Source organism: Corvus kubaryi, unplaced genomic scaffold (genome assembly GCF_017639235.1).
Source record: "Corvus kubaryi isolate FWS band 111438036 unplaced genomic scaffold, C.kubaryi_AGA036_p1.0 37357, whole genome shotgun sequence".
Lineage (NCBI taxonomy): Eukaryota > Metazoa > Chordata > Aves > Passeriformes > Corvidae > Corvus > Corvus kubaryi.
Window position 1 is genome coordinate 9403706 of NW_024581117.1, and position 22233 is coordinate 9425938.

The window sequence follows — 22233 nt, forward strand, 5'->3', positions numbered from 1 at the left end:
TCTTCACTCCCAGCTCTGATGTGCAGTTTTGGGTTCATGGGGAGAAGCAGACAAACTGCTTGCTGTATTCTCCCAGTGGAGTAAATTTGAAAGTTCAATTGTTGTTCATTTTAAATACAAACACGTACTGTTTAGTCATACTTGACAAAAGGATGAGTGTTCTTTCCTGTGTCATCCTAGCAAGGATTGCTTCTTCTCACATGCACCTTTAAGGAGTTGGGCAATATACCTGTACACAGATCCATGCACTAATTTAATACATGGAAGTTAAAACTTTTCTTTCTGTAAAAAGGAAAATTGTGTGAAAAAGTTTTGGTGAGTTCAGAATCAAGTGCCAGTGTTAAGTTTTTGTTGTTATCTCTTCTTTGACTTAAATCTCCTTCTCAGTTAAAAAGGTAGGATTTTCTTAGTTGGCATTGTTGCCTTCCATGAAGAACTCAAACTCTGCTTTAATTCTGGTTTTTGGTGCATGTGTGTGTGTGGGCTTTTTGTTTGTTTTTCACTAGAAATGCTTCAAAAACAGCTACATTAAAAACCAAGCCCAAATGTACCAACTCTTATGGGATTCAGGGAAACTGCTGTGAGATTGATTTTTCCCTCTTTTCTACTTTATGTTTACCTTGTGGTTTAAGATCTTGGATAGAAAACATTCTGATAACCCAGGATTACTTCTGTGTCTGTCCATCTTCCTGAAAGATAGCCTAGAGGTATTGAATTCTTTTAGGTAGTGAAGCTAAGTGAATAAATATTCTTCTCATAAGAATAAAGAACAGCTGCTCTCATATTTTTTTTGAAGAAGAGAATAGAGCCATTTACTAGCAGCTAAAATGTGCAATCCCTAATTCTATAGAGATATTAAAAAAGATAATTTTTTTTTCCTGAGGAAGCTGCTGCTCTTTGAAATTAGTATTGTCTAAAAGCATTGACTTTTCAAAAATAATGAACTGTCCACTCAGCTCATGTTTTTGGGAGCCAGGAAATGACAATGGGAGGATGATTTTAGAAATAATCCAAGATACTAGCATTAGAATTGACTGAAGAACAATACTAGGCTTTTCTTTCTCAGAAGTAATAAGATCAGCCTAATGTATTGTTCAGAGAATTGTAGAATATTAAGGGTTGGACTCTTAACCTTCACCCTGAAACTTTCACAGGATTAACATCTTGCAACAATCTACTTTGGGTTTCCCTTACTTATAGTTTAGGTCAGGCAACTAGGACAGTAATTCAGGGTGATTTTATTCAGTGATTTATAAAAAAATTCTTACCTATAAGTTTGTTACCCATAAGGGTATAGCGTTGGTTCCATTATAAAATTAAATACAAACTGTTCTTATTTGTAATTCAAGTTATTTCAGTAATATAATAGCACTTAATAAAGTTCAGTTTGGGGATTTTTGTGGGCTTCAATTAAACTATATGATTCAAATCTGCTTTTTTCAAAGGGATTTGGGAAAATTCATTGGAAAACAGATACAGATTCCTACTTCTGCATTAATTGAGCTCCTGTGTTATTGATAATATGAGTGAGGCCAGCTGCAGAAGCAATCTTTATCAGATTTTCATCTCTTTTAAGGCTTTCTTGGAAGGGAACTTTTTTGGTGTGTTACTCTTAGCTACATTTTGCAAAGTGACTGTTGGGTGCTGAAGGATCTGCCTTTTCCTCCAGAATGTAGTGATCTTGATTTTTGGAAAATATTATTCCCTGTGTTGGTTATGATGGCACATTGGGACAACTGCTAAACCAAGAACAGCAGTAAGTCAGTTACTGAGTTCTAAGGCTCTGTGGAAGATGTGTGTAGTGCTTGCAGGCAGCAGTATCTTCAGTGGGGGTACACGTGGACTCAAACCTGGAGGATAGCACAGGCTTTGGTGCCACGTGATAAAATGTTTTCTGTATAGTTTTCAGATCTTAGATGCTTTTTATGTTTCTCATTCCTGTGCTACCTGTGGTCTCAAAATGTACCCTCTTCAGAAATTCCTAAGAGGTGGGAAAATTCAATAATGCCTGTGGTGATAGGTGAGAAGCCCAAAGTTAGAAGAGACAGTGATTTGTCCAAAGTAATGTAGCTACTCTGTGACAGGAAGCCACTGAAGCAGTGTCTCAACTTTTGGCACATTCTTCCTTCTTAGTCACTTCTGGCTTACTTCATTTTGTCTAGAAAAGAGAAGAAGAGGAAAGACAGAAGGGTGAGGAGCTAATCAGGCAGCAGGAAGAAATCCGGGCAAAGGAGCTGTATTTGAGCCTCAAGCAAGCTCAGCAGCACAGTCAGCACAGCGACGATGACCAGGAGTGGGAAGAACAGTGTGAGTAAAATTCCCTTCCCAGCATTAATGTATTTCTGAAAGCAGGCAAAAGGACACCTGCAGAATGGAGAAGATGTGGCCAAAAAATCTCTTCTACCTAGAGAAATACAAAGTGCTGGATTATTTTGGTGGAAACTGGCATCTTAAAATTACAAGCAGAAGTTTCTTATTTCTTTCTGAATCTGTGTCAATGCCTTATAGAAAATTTTTCATGTACGATGACTGGGATCATTAAATTTTGTCTAATGTACTTAATTAACAGTTTTGGCTTAGTAATAATAATTCAGGACACAGTTATTTTGACAGCTTGTCCTCAGCTATCTCTGAAGAGATAAAATCTGTCTTCATCAGTATTTTAATTGCTTCCATATGGTAGTGGGGTGAAGCTATGATATCAGTGCTGAAACTCACTTCATTCCAAAAGATTACAGTAAATCATACTTAGATTGTTGCTCTAAAAAAAACCACCTGATGATGATGATCTTACTCTATGGAAGTGCTGTTCCTTTTTAGATAGCCTGAAATTCTTTATTAACATCATAATTGTGATTAATTTCAATTTTTTTGGTGATTTTTAAAAGCTATAAGGAGCAGAACAACTATTTTATTATATAGATGTATACGTTTATACTGTAGATAAGTAAAGGTCCACATTATGAATAAATTTCAAAATATACTTTGAGTTTATTTTATGGTTTTAGTCATCACTTCATTAATTCCTGAGGACTAATTACTGAAGTGCTATTACCTGGAATGGATTTGATAATGAATCATTCTGTAGAAGATGAATTAAGTCTATATGATACACTGTGCCATTTTCCAAGCTCATACCAGGGTATGTTAATTTTGATCAATAAAACCTCTGTACATTACACTGTCAATAAAGATAAGGTAATTATTTCCTGGAGAATTATCTAAATCGAGGTATACATGCTCATATTGAAAGAAAAATTTAATTTCTGTATTTTGGGTATGTAACAGCAGAATGAGGAAAAAGTAGCCCTTTAGTTTTGCAGAAAATAAGCATCAGCTGGTAACCCAGCATAGAGGATGGTATTATGTACTTCAGGATTTCTTTGATGATATATAAGGAGAGAAAATGTTGTTAAATGAAAAATATGAATCCAGCTTACCTTTACACTGAAATTGGCAATAAAACAAAATACTGCAAGCGCTACTAAAACCAGGTATCATTTTCTTACTGTTGCATTAATGAGGTAACTGATGTTTTAAATTTTTCTTCTGTTTTCTTGAGGAATGCTGTTTGTGCAGGGATAGACATCAAAAATGCTATAGGATGATTATGGGAGAAGGGAGAGAGAAAAAGGAATAAGCTATGAAATGTTTTGACCATGGGTTCTGTAATGGCATTTTTAGTCAGTCAAAACAGTTGTGGCTGCATCACATGCTGGTGGGGATGGTCTGCCACCAGCACTTTTTTCCTGTGAAGCCTTGGGGTATTCTGTAGGCTCTGAAGGAATTCTATCACCTCCAGTCTGTATGCCTCATTAGCTGCAGGCCTGTCCCCTTGCCCAAAGGGTGACCAAGAGCAGCCCAGGTGACCCCGAGCTGCTGAGCCTGGTCGCCAGCAGCAGCGCTGCTGAGGCACAGCAAAAGCTCAGCACCTTCTCTCGCTGCTGTGTTTGCAGCCCGCTGTAAATTCTGTGCTGCCAGAGTTATGCTGTTAGCAGTAATTGATTTAGCATTAAACGAACTGCAGACTAATGACTAGAGTGTATCATATCCTTGTTTATCCTCTTATGCTTATCTCAGTGTCTCAATTTATGCCCGTTGGTTTGAGGGCTCAGAACTGTGCTCCATTAGCAAATGGGTGTGACTACTGAAGATAGGAAGATGCAGTGTTTAGTGCCTTATCTGAGACCAGTTGCTGGCTGGTTTGGACTATGCTATCAACTTTGCACTGAGTTTCCTCAGGCATATTAACATCTTCCATTTCCTTAACTTTACTGCAGAAGCCAAAATGTGCAGCAGATAGTAACAAATATTTGGAAGTGGGAACATCTGAAGTTGCCATGGAATTAATTGGTACCTCAGGTTCACCAGATTTTTCATTTTTTATTTCAGTTCCAGATATTTTTTTTTTTTCTTTTTATGGTAATACTTCCGTTTTGTCTGCAAGTATTCCTGTGGGGCACTGAGAGGAAAGTTAGGCAAACCTATCCACTAGTCAGCTTTTCTAAGTAATAAATAAATGCATAAATGCATAAGAGAATTACAAGAAGATTAAATATTTACATTTTTTTGCCACTACACACCTCCAGTGCAGATAATATTGCCCATTAGGAACAAGTCCAGGCTCCTTTGGGTGTTACCTCCTTGAAGTGAGCCCTGTTCCACGGAGCCAGGGATCAGTGCTGCAGGGGAACTGTAGTGCTAGAGCAGGTATTGGGGAGAGAAATGTAGCAATGATATTGATGACACTACTAATTCCTTTATTAGATGGAATTCAGAATGTGATGAGGATTCATCTCTCCTCCTCACATTATCCCTCAATTGCCAAGGCAATAAGCAAAGTGGTGCTAATATTAGGTTCTGTTGTTTGGTTCAGTTTGCCTCTGCTGTTTGCCAAAGAACAATAATGGCCTATAGAACTGCTGTGTTAATTGAAATACATGACTTTAGGGCTTTTCAGTATACTAAATAACAAATGTAGGATAACTTGGGAAATCAGTGCTAAAAGGGAAAAATGACGTTGTAAGAGCAATTTTGCACTTTGATTTCATATAAAAGATATATATTGGGGTATTTTAGAGGCCAGGTGTAAATTGGTAAGTGCAGCAGGGATATTGGTTGGCAAGTGAAAAGATGAATAGTGGAAAAGACTGAGAGGGTCTACTGTTCAAAACTCTTATTTTTTGAAACTGAGAAATGAGAACTAAAACTAAGCTTGTATAGCAGAGGGTACATATTCTGGGTAGTTTGGGACCTTTCTGTGTGCTGTCCCATTTTTCAGGTTTCTAGTGTATTTAAGTGTGGCCTCTCTCTGTGAAAGCAAAAAAAGAATTTGTGAAACATGATAGGAAAAGCTGTAGAATGAATATTCATCTGATTGAATATTGCAAAAGGCATTCTGTTAATACACTTGCAAACCCCTGCAAACCGCATCAGGCAGGGAAGTGCTCAGATACCATCTCACCAGCTTCATTCATCTCCTGAAAAAAATTATTCCAGTAAAAATGTAGACAGAGATGAGTGAGTTGATCTATTCTTATGTCTTTCCCTGAGCACTGACTTTTGGTCTCTCTTGGAAGAAGGATACCAGGCTGATTCCTTATAACTTCTTTTATATTGTTATATTTTTATGTTCTTCTACAAATGTGTCTACGAATTTATTTTTGCCTGACTTTTAAAGGAATTCATTTGATATTTATCTTCCCCAAAAATTCAAGTGAGTTTACTGGCAGGAGCATTGATAAAATGCTGAATTTCAAAGTGAGTGGTCCCCAGTTAGCTATGCATTAACTAAGCAAGTGCTCAACCTTAAGTAGGTGCCCCCTGAACTCCAATAGGTCTCACAGTGCACTGTTGAATAGGAGTGGGATTATTCACGTGCTTTCAGACAAGATTGCTGAGCAGAAGCCACATTGCAGAGTATTTGTGGGAAGTTTTATTTTCCAAATAGGAAAGGGAGAAAAACACTGCGTGATTTGTATATGCACTCAGAAAATCTGAAGATTGAATTTTATCTATCAGGTAGTCATTGTAAATAGCTCATAAACAAGCTTCCAAGAATTTTTAAGAACGGGAAAGCTAAAACAAAATAATTTAAAAATTACAATGCACATTCATGGCATATGTTTGGGTTTTCTCCTGCTTTCACATATCTGACTGTAAATTAAAGCTCTTCAAAAGCACAAAATAGATTATAGAAAATGGAGAGTTCCTAGTCTTTCACAAATGATTTGATCAAGTTCAGCTGCAGCACAGTATGAATTAATCCACATCTATATCAAAAGATTTGGTATTAGAACTTTGCTAACAGGGATTTCCCAATTCTAAGAAAATATAGAAAGTAGTCTTGCAAAAGGCAGCTTAGGTGAGAATAGAGAAAGAATAGATTCTCATAAACTGTTCAGGGAAAATAAGGGGAACTCAAGCTGACCCCTCTAGGATCCAAAGAGCCCCTGCACACCCAGTTCTGTGGGTTGCTCTTTGGTTTGTTCACACTGCAGGGCACAGTGACATGTCTGAGCTGGCTTCAACTATTCATTTCCAGCAATGACAGCTGGATAATGATGGCAGCATGCACCTGTCTTGGATGTATTTACCAGTTTTCCAGGAAGGTTTGGTTGCCCAGTTTTGGCCTGCTGTGCTGAGGCTCCAGTCACAGTGGTACACGCCTCTCTGAGCAGCTCAGGCATTTCTACACAAGCTCCAGTTTCCATGAGGACAGAATTTTTCTTCATTTTATAAGCACTGGAGGATGTACCTGTTGTTGGTATCACCAACACCAGAAGAGAAAAGTGGTCTTGGAGCTGATCTTACAGGACCTGGCTGAACTGTAGATCTTTCATGAGCTTGACAAATTCCTCATTTCCCTATCTTGTCAGTCCTTACATTATTCCATAAAATAAAAGAAAGGTGTAAGAGTATGTAAATTATTATTTGTAGTAATTCTTTATGCTAGATATATGGATCTGTTATGGTGATTCAGAGCTTTTAGGGTTTTTTTCCCAGATATCTAATCTCCCTACTGAGGATATTGACTGACTACACTACTCATGTTTTTCACAGGGGTCGTGCCAAAAGTAAATTTACTGTTAAAGGACAGCCAGCTAAGAAAAATAATCTGTTTCTTCTTAAGACAGTACTAGAATTCCTGACTACTTTTGCTTTCTTATTACCAGAAAGGCTACAATGTGTCTCAAAATACAAGTAATGTAGAATTTTGGCTTCTTCTATCTTAAAATATTTGTGCTAGACTTGATCCAGACATAAAGTTCTTCTTCCTAGTGAGATGGGTTCAAAGCCACAGAGGGAAATATGAATAGTCATGAAATTCTATTGTAAGAAAAACCTGCTACTGAAATACATCCAGATTTACCTCCAGACTCTGAGTGACTTTCTCAAGATAGATCAATTTGTGGGAAGTGTGAGTGTGGGAGGATGGTTCATGTGGTATATATCATTTTGTCTGGGGTGTAGTGGAAAACCTTTCTGTAGATTCCTGACTGAGACTGCTTTATCCCCAATACTATTTCCAGTCACCAAATATGGTTATTGATGCCGGTGACTTTGATTATTTGCCCACAGAGCCCCTTGACCAGTCAGAGATTAAAAGAAATTTAGGGTAACATAGGAACGCAGGTCCACAGTTGAAGCTGTGCTAGACAACTTTACAGGTAGAGGAAAGAGAGGGATGTATTTGGGAGTAGCTATACGGAATGGGATAGGAAGAAAATCAGGACTCCAGTAATGAGAAAAAAATGGATTAAGAGATCCTATGCATCTCTATGGTCAATGATACAATTCTTCAGATACCTCAGCTGGGAAATTTCAATAAAAATTCTTCATAATGTGAAAGAGATGATTCTGTATATAAAATCTCGATATCTATATGCAGCCTTCCCTATCCTTATGTGTGTACAGACACATATACACATTTATGGGTATGCAGATAAATGTAAACACACACACACATACCTGTGTATGTATTCATAGGGAAGCCTGCATGTCACACACACTTTCAAAAGGTTTTCTGAATGTTGATATTTAACAGTTGCAAACTATGCTGCTTCACCCCATACTTTGCTGATAAGAAGTCCTAAAGTTTGATAGTTTGGGAAAATGTAGTCTGGGTCACTGACTTCTGATGGTACAGATTTGTTGGCTAGCAAAAATACGATAGGAATGTCTATTGAAAGGAGTGATGGAAGTGGGGCGTGAAGATACCCTGCCTTTTTCATTGCCAGGCAGCGTGTACATCAGTAGAAAAGAGTCCCAGCAAGCTCCAGGCAGTCTGCCCTCAATCTGAATATTGTGATTGTGACAAACAGTTGTGGGTTTCTAGATGTCTTGCAAAGCTGCATTGCACTCATCTTCCTTGCAGTCTCTCCTTGTGCTGCAAAAACAAAGTTCACGTTTAAAGTGACCATTACTGAGTGGCTTTATAAGGGATAAATCACAGAAATACTTGAGCCATTGAAGCAGTATATGTAAATGACATTATCTACCCTTAAAAATAATGATCTGGGAGATCAATAGTGAAGTCTGTTACTTGTGTTTCCTGTGCTGTACATTTGTTTGTTACTATGTTTAGCCAAAACTGCAGGGTATGTAGTTAAGTGAAACTGAAATCCTGCCAGTTGTATGCATATGAAGCATCTATGACTCGTTTATTATGCTATCTTGATGAGCTTTTAGTCCTTCATATCTTTCGACTTATGATAATATTATATAATTTTAAGCTTAAAGGTCTTTTCTCTTTCCCTCATTTGCCCACAAGGTTTTATTTCGTTTCATTTGGCTTTGAGTGCTTTTATTTCTTGATTCCATTAATCCTGCTCAGAATTTGGAGGTTAAATCCAGTTATACTTCTGCTTGCTTTAAATTGGGAGTGTAAACCAGAGGGATGCAAGCAGCCTAATGAAATGCAGCTGTCTGGTATTGTATAATGCATTCCTAGTCACAGGTACAGTCACAGGGGAGTAGGAAATGGGGTGTGCACCTTATGAACTGGGTATGATCTAGCCAAGATAGTCATGGCAGGATTGATAATTGCAACTGGAGGCCATAGCTAGCTCCTTTAATATTTGCTTCACTGTATGTTAAAGGTTTGTTTTGCACTGGAATAATTTGCCTGGCTGCAGTTATTTGTGACTCAAAACCATCATCCAAATGGGGCTTGAGGCACCAGAAAAGAGCTGATAGATGATGACTATTTGCAGTAGAATTCTTGGTGCATTTAAGTTATACCATGTCAAAGAAAGGATTGTTGCAACGTTAATTTTCAAAAGAAGAAGCTTTAGGGAAAGATGCCTGAGCCCCAGTGGACAGAGCAGCAGTCTCATTTCAGGTTACAGAAATGGGTAACTCCCTGGTCAGTGCCATTGTTAGGTGTGTATTAAAATCTTCCAGCATAAATTCTGGTTCTCCATACACAATTTCAGAGACTTAAGTGTGAGACAACCCCATCCATAGCATCAGCATGCTCTTTCCAATGGCTATTTATTTATCCATTGTTACTGAAACAATTTTTAGACTGTGAATTTCAAGTTGGAGATGTCTGTGATTATAAGTACCATGACAAAAATAGCATATGCCTTTCAGAAAGAAAACAGCACTGACAAAGTGCAACCTACATGTCAGTTTTTATAATGACAAATTTTGGGAGTTGACCCTTCAATTCTAGTTGTCTTCATAGTGGCAAAGAACTCTGTTAGACACAGACTTAATTTTAAGCAGTAGTTAACATCTTTTCTTGAAACATAGCACTTGGTGCACTTCCAGGGGGAAAGATGCCCTCAAGCAGAATTTCTCTTATTACAGCCAAAAGAAGTGTCAGATTTAATCACAATATGTAGAGTCTCAGTTGCTGCCACTAGTGGTCAGATCATTGATAATTTGAGGCTTCTTCTCGTGGTGGGCCTGTGTTTGAAGCATCAGGGAAGTCATCCAGTTATCCACCTTTGGTAATGTGTGGCAATTTATACATTTTTCAAATCAGCTCATAGAGGAATAAAGGCACTAAGCAGCTCTGTAAGCAGCAAGTGGCTGCTTGTGTTCCTCAATCTCTCGTCCCTTTCCTCCCGCCCAGTGCGCCGCTCCAAGGCTGCCGACGAGGAGAGGAGCCACAAAGCGCGCAGGGCGCGGGACGAGTACCGGCGGCAATCCCTGCGCGCCATCCAGAAGGGAAGAGTGGCTGGCCTGAGTCATTTGTTCCAGGGGACAAACCTGAACAGTGAGCAGGAGGTCAAACTGAACAACAACAGTGCCAGTCCTTTGCTGGCTCTGTCTGCAGCGTCCAGGTTGGTTTGTGCTGCAGTGATTTTGTTTTCTGTTGAATTGCTCCCTCTTCAATCCCCACCATTTCAACAGGCTATTCAATTTTTGGGAGTCCTCAGTCTTGCTATTTCCTGGTGATCAGAAAAAGAATGTTTAAAGGAAAAGAAAAACAGATTTAATGCAAGCTAAATGCCATTTATTTTTCAGGCAGATTTCTTAGAATTCACACATAGATGAGGCCTCGAAAAGACAGCGTGAGGTCAGCATATGAAGCTGTGATATTGAAAAGTCAAATGGACAAATTCTTAGGCAAGTCTTAAGCCTCGAGCCGCTGCTGTCCTCTGCTGCTGCTCTCTGTTGCTGTCTGCTGCTTAACAGCTTTTTTTTTTTTTTTTTTTTTTTTTTAGAGAGCAGTCCTACGTTTCAGAGGCTTTTAGTTTTTTTGTAGATTTTTTCAGGCAAAACCAAGTGTCTTTGGTATTTATTAATCTTTCATTTGACTATTTAGGGAGCACAATGAATTGCAGGAGAGGAAAAGAATGCAAAATGGAGAATGATTCCTACTAGCTAAAACACATAGAAAGTAGTAGAAAGAGTAAGGCAGGCAAGTAGAGAATGCAAAGGAAACATAAAAATTTAAACAAAACATTCCCTCTGTTGTACTTAGTGTTTTGTGTTTGGAGACAGAGTGCATTATAGCTGATACTGATTTAGAGTTTTTTGCCAGTAAAAAGGAATATACTGAAAAAAAAATTGCTTGGCAATATTTACACTAGAATAAAAATGAGGTGGAAAAGGAAAGCTGACTGAAACGTCTATTGTGGTGAATTGTTTTTCATTTTAAATTCTGTAAGAAAATGTTTAAGGTGCCATTGCAAATACAAAAATCACACCACTGTGGTTTCCATAAAAACACAAAGTAATTTAAACAAATTTTAAAAAGTGAAGTTGCAGCTGTGTGTTTTGTAAATATGTAAAAAAGGATTAATATTTATATTGCCCCTTGTTTTCATACACTGCTGGTGCTGTGTCTTTCCATGCAGTAACATCTGGGAGCGCCCATCTCGGCCCTTCTCCCGAGACGTCATCGTTCGCTGGTTCCGGGAGGAGCAGATCCCTCGGCGGGCTGGCTTTGAGAGGAATACCAACAGGATTGCTCAGTGGTTCCATGGTAATACCTGGTCCCTCATTTGCTGGGAGCATCTGCTCAGGAAATGAATTTTGCCAGCTTTCATCCTAAAAAGCAAAGTCTACTGACATGGTGAAACCGAGTGCCTGTTAAAACCAGATTTGTGGATCTTTCCTGCTACTAGCATAGGATTTCCTTGTTTCCTTTTTAGTAATTAAGTAGACCTATTTGGGACTCATATCACCAAAGTTTTTTTCAGGAATATTTTGGCCAAAATATTCTTGCAGCAAAATAGCAAGCCAAGCAAGGGTACTGAGACCAACATAGGGTGAGAAGTACTCCAAAATTAACTGGCAAGTACTACAGTGATATGGTATGTGGATGACTGACATTCAAGTTTTTGATTTACCTGATTTGCAAGAATGACTTGAACTCATATCTTTTTAATCCTTGTTATACTTTATAAGCTGGGCTAGCATTTTTTATTTCTTGCTTTCTTTTGCAAACAAAAATTACTGGGGTTTTTTTCCTCAAAAATAATTGAGAGTGTATAATTTTAGGCGGTTTTCCTGAAATGGGAAATGTCCAGATCCAAAATTTGCTGTCTTATCTGCTGGAGTTGCTAGCATCTCTGAGACTTTTGCTTTGTATAGTATTTGCTATGCAGCTGAATCTTTGATATCAAATTCACAGGTAAGACATCTTACTTTCATAGGTATTAGCAATGATCTTTATAGTCAGTAATCTTAGGCATCAAAAAAAAAAAAAAAGAGTTCTGGCTTAATAGCTGACATAATTGAGGGACTAGCAAGACTTTAAAGTTAAATCTCAATTTTTTTTCCATTGCTGCTTTTGATGAGTTTATTGCTTTGTTCAAAGCACTAAGCTGACCCTCATCTGATTCGTGATTCTCCAACCCTAAGATGAAGTTGTGTGGGTGTTCTGAAGTGAACCAGGCAAGGAAATTTCTGAATAAGTTTAGTGTTTCACATACTTCAGATTTCTTTCTATGATACACAAATCCCTGTGTTAAAAGACATCAACAAGCTGGTATTTTCATTGGCTTAATTAGTCAAAGACACTGAAGTCAGTCATGTATAGCTTGTAAATGCTACATACTTTCATTTCTTATGAACAATGATGCAGACACTATTGTTTTTTTTCTTAGAGAAGACATTTGGCGTGGCTGCTTTCTGAGAGGCAAACTGATTAAAATTTCATTTGTGGAGATTTGCCAAAAGTGCTTCCAACCAGGATCTTTCTGTATGATCCAGTGATAAATGTTTTCCCTGCGTGTGGGAAGTTCACATCCATGTAAATTGCCGTGAGTAGTTATGAACATAATTTATGCTTACAGTTAAGGAGGTGTCTGGAGTTAAGCCAATGCCTGTGCGGTCTTTCTACTAATTTCAGTGGCTTTTGAATTAGTCTGTTAATCACTGCAAGAACTGAGACATTCATGATCATTCTTTGGTTTCTCAGATCAGGCTGCTCATATCTTGAGAAACTGAATGCAATGACTTATAAAAGTAAGCAAATTACCTCTTTTTTCCTTCTCTCACTCCACGAGCCTGACAAAAGATAATTAAGATACACTCCCACCCTAAAGCTCAGTGGTTTTCTTTGCAGGCACCCATGTCACTGATGTTTTGGTACCTATTTCCTGCATGAGTTGTTTTGGCTTCTGCAGCTCTGGTCAGATTAATTGTTACAACTGTAAATTGTGAACAGCTCCACTGTCTTGTAACTCTTCTGCAGTAGTGGAATCTGAAGAGGTTATTACAGATGCAGTAGTCAATGTTTGGTAATGTTATGTGATGTCTATGTTACAGTTTGTAATGGACACAAACTCTGAGGAAAACCAAACAAAATCACAGAATATGCTGAGTTGGAAGGGACCCACAAGGATTATCGAGTCCAACTCCTGGCCATTAAATGGGAGTTTAGTATTCTGCCTCATGTAAAGGGCTTTTTGAATGCAATGCACTAAGAGAGCTATTGCAGCAGTACTGAAAAAGTAGATATCAGTTTATTACAGAATTACACGTTTTTGCCAGGGTCAATAGAGCTTGGCTTGCCTGCTTTGACTGTCAGGTGTCAGCTTTTTAGCTGAAGTTAAGCATTAGATGATTCACTATCTTCAAATTGTACAGTGGACATACAACATATTCTGGTTATATAGAGATGAAGCCTTGAGACAGATGTGTTTAGCTAAAGTAGCAAAGTAAAAATAATGATGCAAATGTCTTTATCTCATATATTGGGCTTATTTTCCACTTTAAGTTGTCAAACTGATCTGGATTCTGTTTAAAAATGTGCATTGTCTGGGGCATTTTCATGGTACATGAAACATATGGCATGCTTAATGTACCTGAAGTTTTCCTTTTGTCTTCATTTGAAGAACCACTACAAAATGTTTCATTTGAAGCAGAATAGTAAAATCTGGGGTAACAAAAAGTCTTTCAAATCAGAACATTTCTTTCTTTATTCACAAAAAGTTACTCCTTAAATGAATATCAGCTTCAATTTAATCCATCTCTCTTTGTCTCTTGAAATTATCATCAGTTACCTAAATTTCAGCAGATGTTTTTAGCTCATTTTAAATAGGCTTTACTGTTTTATTCATTAAAAAAATCGACATGTTAAAGATACAAACTTTAATGTAAAGCTGAATTCCGGATGTAAATTCAATCTTTTTTTGCTCTGTTTGAGTAACAGGTCCCTGCCAAAACCCAGTTCATTTACCCTTGCAATCTAGAATGATTTTTTTTAAGTTTGCAAAGAAAAAATAATTAAATATCTATTTTCAAATTTTTTTTATAAATTAAAACCAATTTTAATCCTGACATAAATCATAAAATTATATGATATGATCTTCGTTTTGGTTGTGAAGCAATGAACCTTTTTTTAAAGGAGCTTATGCCCACTTTGCGGCCCCAGGGCAATTACACTCAATTCTCAAACTGTTAGAACAAGCAAGAATCAGAGCAAGGGATGAAGGTGTCACTAGCACTGTCTTGGGATTTAACGTAATCAGTGTCTATTTCTTTTGTATTGTCTAATAGTTGCCTAAGGTTTGAATGATAAGAAATATTATTCAATTTTTTGACTATAAAAATTAAGAAATTGGTCTGAATTTAATTAAAGGTAAATTCTGTACAGTGTGATAACCAGAAAGTTAATAATTGTGTTCTGATTTCCTACCTGCTAATTGATGGGTATAAGCATATGAATCAAACTTATAAGGGCATTCTAATGTTGTATCAAGTTATACAAAAGGTTTTTGTGCTAGTCTGAATTAAGAGCATTCTTTGCCAAGATCCCAGTTGCTGGGAAAGCAGGGCAGTAAATTGGTATTTAGGATAGAAGAGTTGTGTCTCAAACAGGCTGGAAAGAGGAACACATTCCTTGTTTTGGCCAAGTTTAGCTCTGAGCTGGATTTTTCTTTTCAAACTGCTGTGGGACCCATGCCAAGTAAAGGGAAAGTTATCAGCCTTCCCTATGGGTTGAAGAGCTTTGCCAAACTGTCACAGACATTAGCAAATTGTAGTTTTCAGTTTATTGCAGGCATAAGACACTGGGGATAGAATTCCATATGGCAACAAAACTAAAGACTCCTCATCCCATAAGTATTTAACAAAAGGTTGCAGGTGGCTGAAACAGGTATTATTTCCATGTTGGCTCTTTCATTTGTCCTTTAACCTTTCTCTTGTGTTTGAAATCTGTTTCAGCATTTTTTTTTCATTCCAATTAGTTTGTCAGCTGTTACTTTTTATACTTTTGATATTTTTAACTTCAGATGTTAGACTTTTCACCCTCACATACTGTGTTCTGCATTTGGTTATTTTCCATTCAGAATATAGGAGTGCTGGTCTTTGCAGAGGATGTTGATCTCAAAGTATTTCCCCAGCTTTAGTGGAGGGCAATGTTTTAGGATTGTTGCTGCTCATACACAGTATAACAGGGATCTCTCAGGTGTGTAGTGAGTGTAGCACAGAATTTATTCATTGCCTGTCTGTAGGTGGCTGTGTGCATGCTTGCCAAGCATCTGCTGTAGCACTATCGGGTCTCCACTTGCCTTCAGGTTGAAAGGAAAGTTCAGAGGCTGATATCACAGATCTGGAAACATGAGGTAGTTACCCTAAAAGCTGTACCTTTAAAACATAATTGAAGCAGCATGGGTGCTGTTGTGGAGAAGAACTATTTTACCAGGGGAATTCAGAGTGGTGGTGTAGTTCAGGCATCTGTGGAGGAGCTGATCAGAGCAGGTCGAAGGATGGATTGAAAGAATGCTGAGAGATGCAGAAGCTGAATAATCTCTGACATCAGGGGAGCCAGGGAAGAGAAAATTTTCAGTTTAACAGGAACATGTTGCAGATGTTTACAGATCGAGGTTTAACTTCAGATGGCTAATGTTTTCAGGAAGAAACTTGTTTTCAAGAGGAAAATCTAGCACACTGAAATAGTGATAATGGTTCTGCAAATCAGGCATTCTCAGTAAAGGAGCTGAATATTTCTGAAGGTCTATTCGTTATGGATCCTTGAGCAGCAGCAAAGGGCAGTGGGCATATTCATATAGCTGAACTGTGGGAAATATATCTTATAAAATATAGCTTGTATTGTAGCATTTTTTGAAGGACACAGAAGTGGCAGTGGTTTGTTTGAAAAACCTCCGACAGTAACTAAAGTTTGCTGCTTTGAGCACAAAAGCATGCTCTTTCTTTTGCTCTTGAAGAGGAATCTTCCAGTTTTTTAATAAATGCTTTCTAGGAAGATGTAAAGCAAGTAAATCCAGCAGAAGTACAGCCTTCTCGATATTAATGATCTATTTTCTAATTCACTGCTTTATCATTGTCTAGATTTTACTTCTGTTTGAGAAAGTGTACATATCTGCTTAAGTAAACTGAGCCCTAGGGGTCTGGGATTTATGTCACTTCTAGAATTGTAGTTGATGTGGTATTTTATCAGAAAAAAAGATAAAAAATTTGTTTAAAATCTCCTGAATTCACTGAGAGCTTTTCACTGTCTTCCATGGGAACTGAAGGATGCAAAAGAATAGTTATATGCAAGGCTTGGTATCTAAAACATTCTGGAACTGTGACTGGGAAACATCTGGAATGGAATCAGAGAATTCCTGACTCAAATAAAAATTGTGTATGACAATGTACCTGTTATGTTGCACACATTTGCAGGACACCTCCAGGTCTCTAATTTATGCAAGTAAATGGAGAAGGGAAAGTGTGAGATTAAAAGAAGGATTACAGAATATCAAAATTTATTTTGAACCATTGTCTGGGAAAGATTAGAAAAGAAAAGGATACTTTCAAGATGATAGATTTAGAAGGGATTATGTTTCACTCCCTTTATCAAAAAGGTAGAGTTCTCTGTTGTCTGCCAGTCAGTTCTCAGAGAGGACTGACACAGTTGTGACCAGCAGATCAAATATCTGTAGACTTTGTGGGTTATGGCTGCTGCAGGGATACACCTGGGTTAACACAAGCTGCCAGTTATTGCCACCTGCTTGATTTTATGTAAAAGAAGTAATGCCACAGTCAATTAGTGTCAATCACCATCCCCAATCTGTGTGGTTTCCTCAGAAAACTTTGGTAGGAATGGGTGTTTCCTTTGTTGGGAATCTTGGCAGGAAGAACAGATGTGGAATAAGTTTGGGCACCAAATGACACTCTCATCACAGAACCTTACATTAGAAAATGGGTTGAGAAGTACAGTTTGGCCTGAGTGGGAAGGCATGCTCAGCTGTCACCTCTGTTGTCCCCATCCTGTGGTTACATGGAGCACAGGAGTTTCCAAGGCTGCTTAGACCTGTGCTTTCCATCACTGCTGAGCTCAGGCACAGGATGATGATACTCCTGTCACAGTGGTGCTGCAGGATGAATGAGAGCCCCCTGGTGTATTATACAGAGGGGTTGCTAAACCCTCTGTGTGGCTGGAAAATCTGTCTTGCAGTTGAAGGACTGAGGATAGGCTCATGTTGGGTTTGTACCATTGCATTTAAATAGTAACAATATTGTAATTTTACTTTATTATAAAGCAGTAATTTTTATAACCTACACATAGAGGTTTTCTTGGGGCACCAAATATGAACCAGTCCTTGCAGTTTTATAGATATTCTCTATGTGGGTGGATATAAGCAGGAGAAATGTTATTAGAGTCATGATAATCTGTTTACTTGCTGTGGAACATTATTTTTCTGTATTTCCTGAACATATTCCTATCAAAAATTTGCTGTAAATGCTCTGATAGTATTTTTCAAAGATCTCACAGTATTTGGAGTTAAGTTTTGAGGTTCTGTGGTGAATTCTGGTACTTTATTGTTGTCTCAACTCAAGCCAGACCCATAACATAACAGAACCCAAATGATTCCTCAGCTTCAATTCAGCTCTCAGCTTCTTTTATAAGTAAAGGGAGGTGTTTTGCTCTTTTCTGAGAAATAAGATGATCCTTCACACACTAATTCATTCTACTTAGGTCATAGTGATTGTTTCAGTCTGTCAGTTCCTTTGAAGGCTTTGGAATTGTTTTTCTTATGCCATTAGAGCTCCAAAGTGTCTACACAGGCAGGTTATTAGCAAACAAAATAAATGTTTTAGACTCATGGCTCCCGTTGGAAGGGAGCAAAGTATCAAAGTGAGGTAATGTGAGCTGTAACATGCTGCAAGGAGAAAGGAAGCACGAAAGAGCATCAGGGAAATCGTAGAATGAGGCAATTGAATAATTAATGTAAATAGGCTAATTGCTAATGTGAAATGAGCTTTCTTATTCTTTTACAATACATTGTCCTTCTTGACTGCTTTTTAACTGGAAGCTGTATTCTAAAGATTTGGCATGTTCTGAAGATAGAAGGCAGCAGTTTTTCTTAGCAGGTATGGTAGATGTTAAAAATGAGAGATAATCAAGAACATGTGATCCCAAAGGGGAAACAGGTGTGGTGTGTTAACAGTTTCATGGACACAAACATGTCAGGTACAGAGCCTATACAGTGCAGGGCTAGTTAAAACTAATAATTTTTTTAAAAGTCTTTTCAAGTTTGTGTCAGGCAGTTCTTTGCATTTGTGAAGAATATTCAGCAACTTTTTCAGAGAGTTTACTCCCAGGTGGATTTACTGAAAAAATATTGAAAATCAAATTGCTTTGCATTCTGAAGACTTCTTGCCCCCTTTATTTAAAACACTTTTAAGATTTTCTTCTCTATCTGCTACTATTAGAGCAGCCATTGTGAGCAGTTATGATTTTGTTTAGTAAGCCATCATGGTAGCTTACTGTATTTACCTGTAATTTTGAGAGAATGTAACCATTCTCTCTCCATTTTGAACTGGTCTGCGTGTGAGTACATTTCTCTATTACTGCAGCTCCTTCAGGCTTTATCACATTACAAAAAAACAAAAAGGAGAGGTGTGTGGACAGAAAGCTCTGCTATTACTGCTTGGAAATGAAGAATCATTTATGAAAACCATGTGATGTAAGAGGAAGAGTTATTTGGAAGAACTCATATGTAGAGATATAAAAGTGACACTTTTACACAAAATAAGGAGTGTTGCATACAAGTAAAAAGCCCAGACATCTACGAAGGTTGTTTATGGTAAGACTGAAAGAAATCATAGTGATTGTTGATGGTGACCAAAGCAAATGCAGAAAGCCTTGTTCCTCTGTCCAGCAGCCTGAATCTGAGCAGTGGTGCCCTTTTACATGCACTGAAGTCTGGTCCTTACCTGCTGGACCATGCTTTCTCTTTCCAGTGGCATTGTGTATGTGTGAGTTGGAGTTTATCCGTGCACAAGGCGTGCTTAGCTGTCAGTCACTACCAGCACAAGACATTCAGCTCATACTGTGCATCTTTAAATGCTGTATCTGTTTGTTTCCTGATCGCCCCCTCTAGCATATGACAGGCATCCTGTCTAGAACCTTGCTAGTCCTGGATGAATTGCTCATATCCTGCTTATTGTTAGTCTATATCTAAGTGCTTATCAGCCATGCCTCCAGCTCTTGTTCCTTTGCCTGCACACTTGCAAGAATGTGCTTTCCATTTCACAGGCTTCAGCTTACAATAGACTAAATTATATTTATTATTTTATCTATTTAAAGCCCAGAAAGCACTTGCAGAGCCAAGGTCAGTAAATTTCCCTGGTTTCCCAGCAGCTGGACACCTTATTGGTCTTTCTTCTTGCTCTGCTAAGTATTGAACCTGCAGTCCTATTGATCCAGCCTCAAGGGAAAAGATTACAAGTTAGTAGTTTGACAGCTCCTTTGAAGCAATACTATTTTCCTGCTAAGCAAAGACAGCTCTCTCAAGGAGGGTGCCAGCAGGTATTGTGTGTAGTCATGCAGGGGGGAAAGTGTGGGGCTGTGTGAAGTGCTGTTGCTGGTTTAGCTTAATTCCAGTTCACCCAGTTAGGAGCAGATCCTGACACTTAAACTGCTTTCCCCACAGGAGGTAAACAGTAGGAGACGGTAGGAAAACAAAGGGAAGAGATTTCTGTGACTGCAGGCAACTAACCTGTGTGTGTCACTGCACCATGTGCTGCTGGCATGGAGGCAGAATGGAGTGGGGTGTGGGAAACAGAAATTTGCCTTTACCCTTGCAAACATTAAGGGGATGACAGCTGCCTCCCCTTTTCAATTTCAGAAAGGTCAGTTCTTCCTTCTTCTCCTGGCCTTTCAGTGAATGGGACTGTCAAATCACAAATTCACGACTCTTTTGAAGAGGTAAAACTCCAAAAGAGCTGTGCAGCTTGGCATTGGCTCTGCTTCAAACCCTAGCTCTCTATCCAAGATTAACATCCATAATAAAATACACAGGAGTTCTTAGTCCACGATGGAGAGGACTGAGGTCTAAATTATATGTAATTCCGTGGAACTTTCTGCCACTGCTGTTACCACTGCTTCTCACAATTAAACACAGCATGGATCTTTCATGAGTGCATATGGCTATTATAAATTCATTCCAATATGCTTGATGAAAGGAATCTTTTTGACTTGAAGTGTGCTATAAACACTTATAGATATTCAATCCAAACTACAAGAAAGTAGTCGTTCATTAGTCATGGGACAGAACTCCCTCTCCTATTTTCTCTCGTAACCACACTACTGTTTACAGGGTGGGGACAGAAGCTTTGAGAACTGAGGAGGTGGTAGGAACAAATTATTCTGCACAGTTGCTGTATGAGATCAGTTCCTTTTATCATGTTTCATTTGTGAAATTTAGCATAAATGAAAGACTCTTAATTCCAGACTTTGTATTCAAAAATTAAGTAAAAATTTGTGTCTACTTCTGTTTATAACTTTTTCAGAAGTTGAGATGGAGTTGGTTCCTTCATTAAAGTAATTTCTGTTTCCAAGTAGTGGCTTCAAACACCCCTTTCAGATTATCCTGCTGTGAGCTGCTAGCTCACTTACCTTAGTTCAACTGCTGGTAGGAAATGAGGCAATTTAGTGCCTGATTTTTAGTGGCTTAACTGAGAACTGTGTCAGACCCCAGAGGATGTCCAGAACTGGATCACTGTCAGAGCTGCACACGGTTATTACACTGCCACTCGTTAGGTGTGAAGTTTTTACTATCCCAATGTTGTTCTCATTTGACTTTCAACAGTGCTCCAGTGTCTGGTTCACTTTATTGAGTGATTAAAGGTAATTTTTTCCCCTGAGGAGCAGTACACAAAATCAATGTGCAAGAATGCTGCAAGCAGCTAGAAAGCACTGTAATTAACAAAGTTAGCCTAAAGTTCCCAAATGTAGCCAAGTGTGTGAGAAGAAAAATTAGTTATCAATAATATCCCTAGATTTACTTTTCTTTGAACTAGATAAAGAAGTACAGTTTCTTAAGTAGTTACAGAAAATGCTTTGTAGAAATCTATCTGGAACTGCTGCTTTAATTTGAATATGGGAAAATACTCCAGGTATACCACGATTTAAATTCATATCCCTTAAGCTCTAATAATTACTTGATTTAAAAAAACATGTAGAAAGATTTCTTATGAGCTCAGTAATGTCATCTGGAAGCTTCCCACAGATGAAAATAGATTTCAGATTTCCGACTGCTAATGTACCTAAAAAATATATGTATTCTTAAACTTTACACAAAGGGAATATATTTAAGGAAGTAAACATTCTCCTTCACCTGAGAGAAAAGTGTGAAAAGCAAAGAACACAGTACATTTTCTGCCTAGTTATCTGTTGAAACATTCAGCTGTAAAATTTGAATTTTCCAGGGCTCCATGTCAACTGTGACTTTTGCTTTTCTCCTTCTTTAGAGTGAACTCTGCTGACACTGTGATTTACAGTAGCACAGTTGTCATTTAGGTTTCTGGAAAATGTGTCTTGACAGCTTCTTCAACACCCATGAGATCATAGTGTTCTAGGTGAGCTGTAAGATATATGTGCTTCATGCATCATGAGCATGCGTATGTGTTTATATATGTCAGAATTTTGTACCTTTGGATCTATTAATTTAATTATAGAACAGAGAAGGGTTCATCAGTCATTTTTGATTGTGGCCTGTATTTTTATTAAAAACTGAGGGCTTCCTTATTAGTTAAAAGCAAACTGAGAATGCTTTCCACTGCTTTTCAATTCTGTCTAATTCAAGGTCAAGAACACTATCATTAAAGCCTCCTGGAAAGTTTCCTTGCCTCGTTCTCACAAATTGCTGTGATGATTGCAGAGCCAGTTGCACCATGTGACTGCCTTTATCAGCTGGGTATCAGGGTATTCACGAGGGCGTGTCAGAGTGGCTGTAAACTGTGGGCCAAATCTGTGGCCATAGTCTGGGTTCTTCCTGAAATGAAGAGTTTCACCTGGGAGCATGCAGCAGCCCT

At 38.2% G+C, this 22233-nt stretch overlaps 1 protein-coding gene across 1 annotated transcript in view; it reads left to right on the forward strand.

The window, feature by feature from the left end:
* SH2D4B (SH2 domain containing 4B) overlaps positions 1-22233 on the forward strand; it is a 72654-nt gene that overhangs the window by 33941 nt on the left and 16480 nt on the right. The window contains exons 4-6 of the mRNA XM_042033671.1: positions 2163-2307; positions 10085-10295; positions 11316-11443. Coding sequence (XP_041889605.1) covers positions 2163-2307; positions 10085-10295; positions 11316-11443 — 484 coding nt within the window. The remainder of the gene's footprint in view (positions 1-2162; positions 2308-10084; positions 10296-11315; positions 11444-22233) is intronic.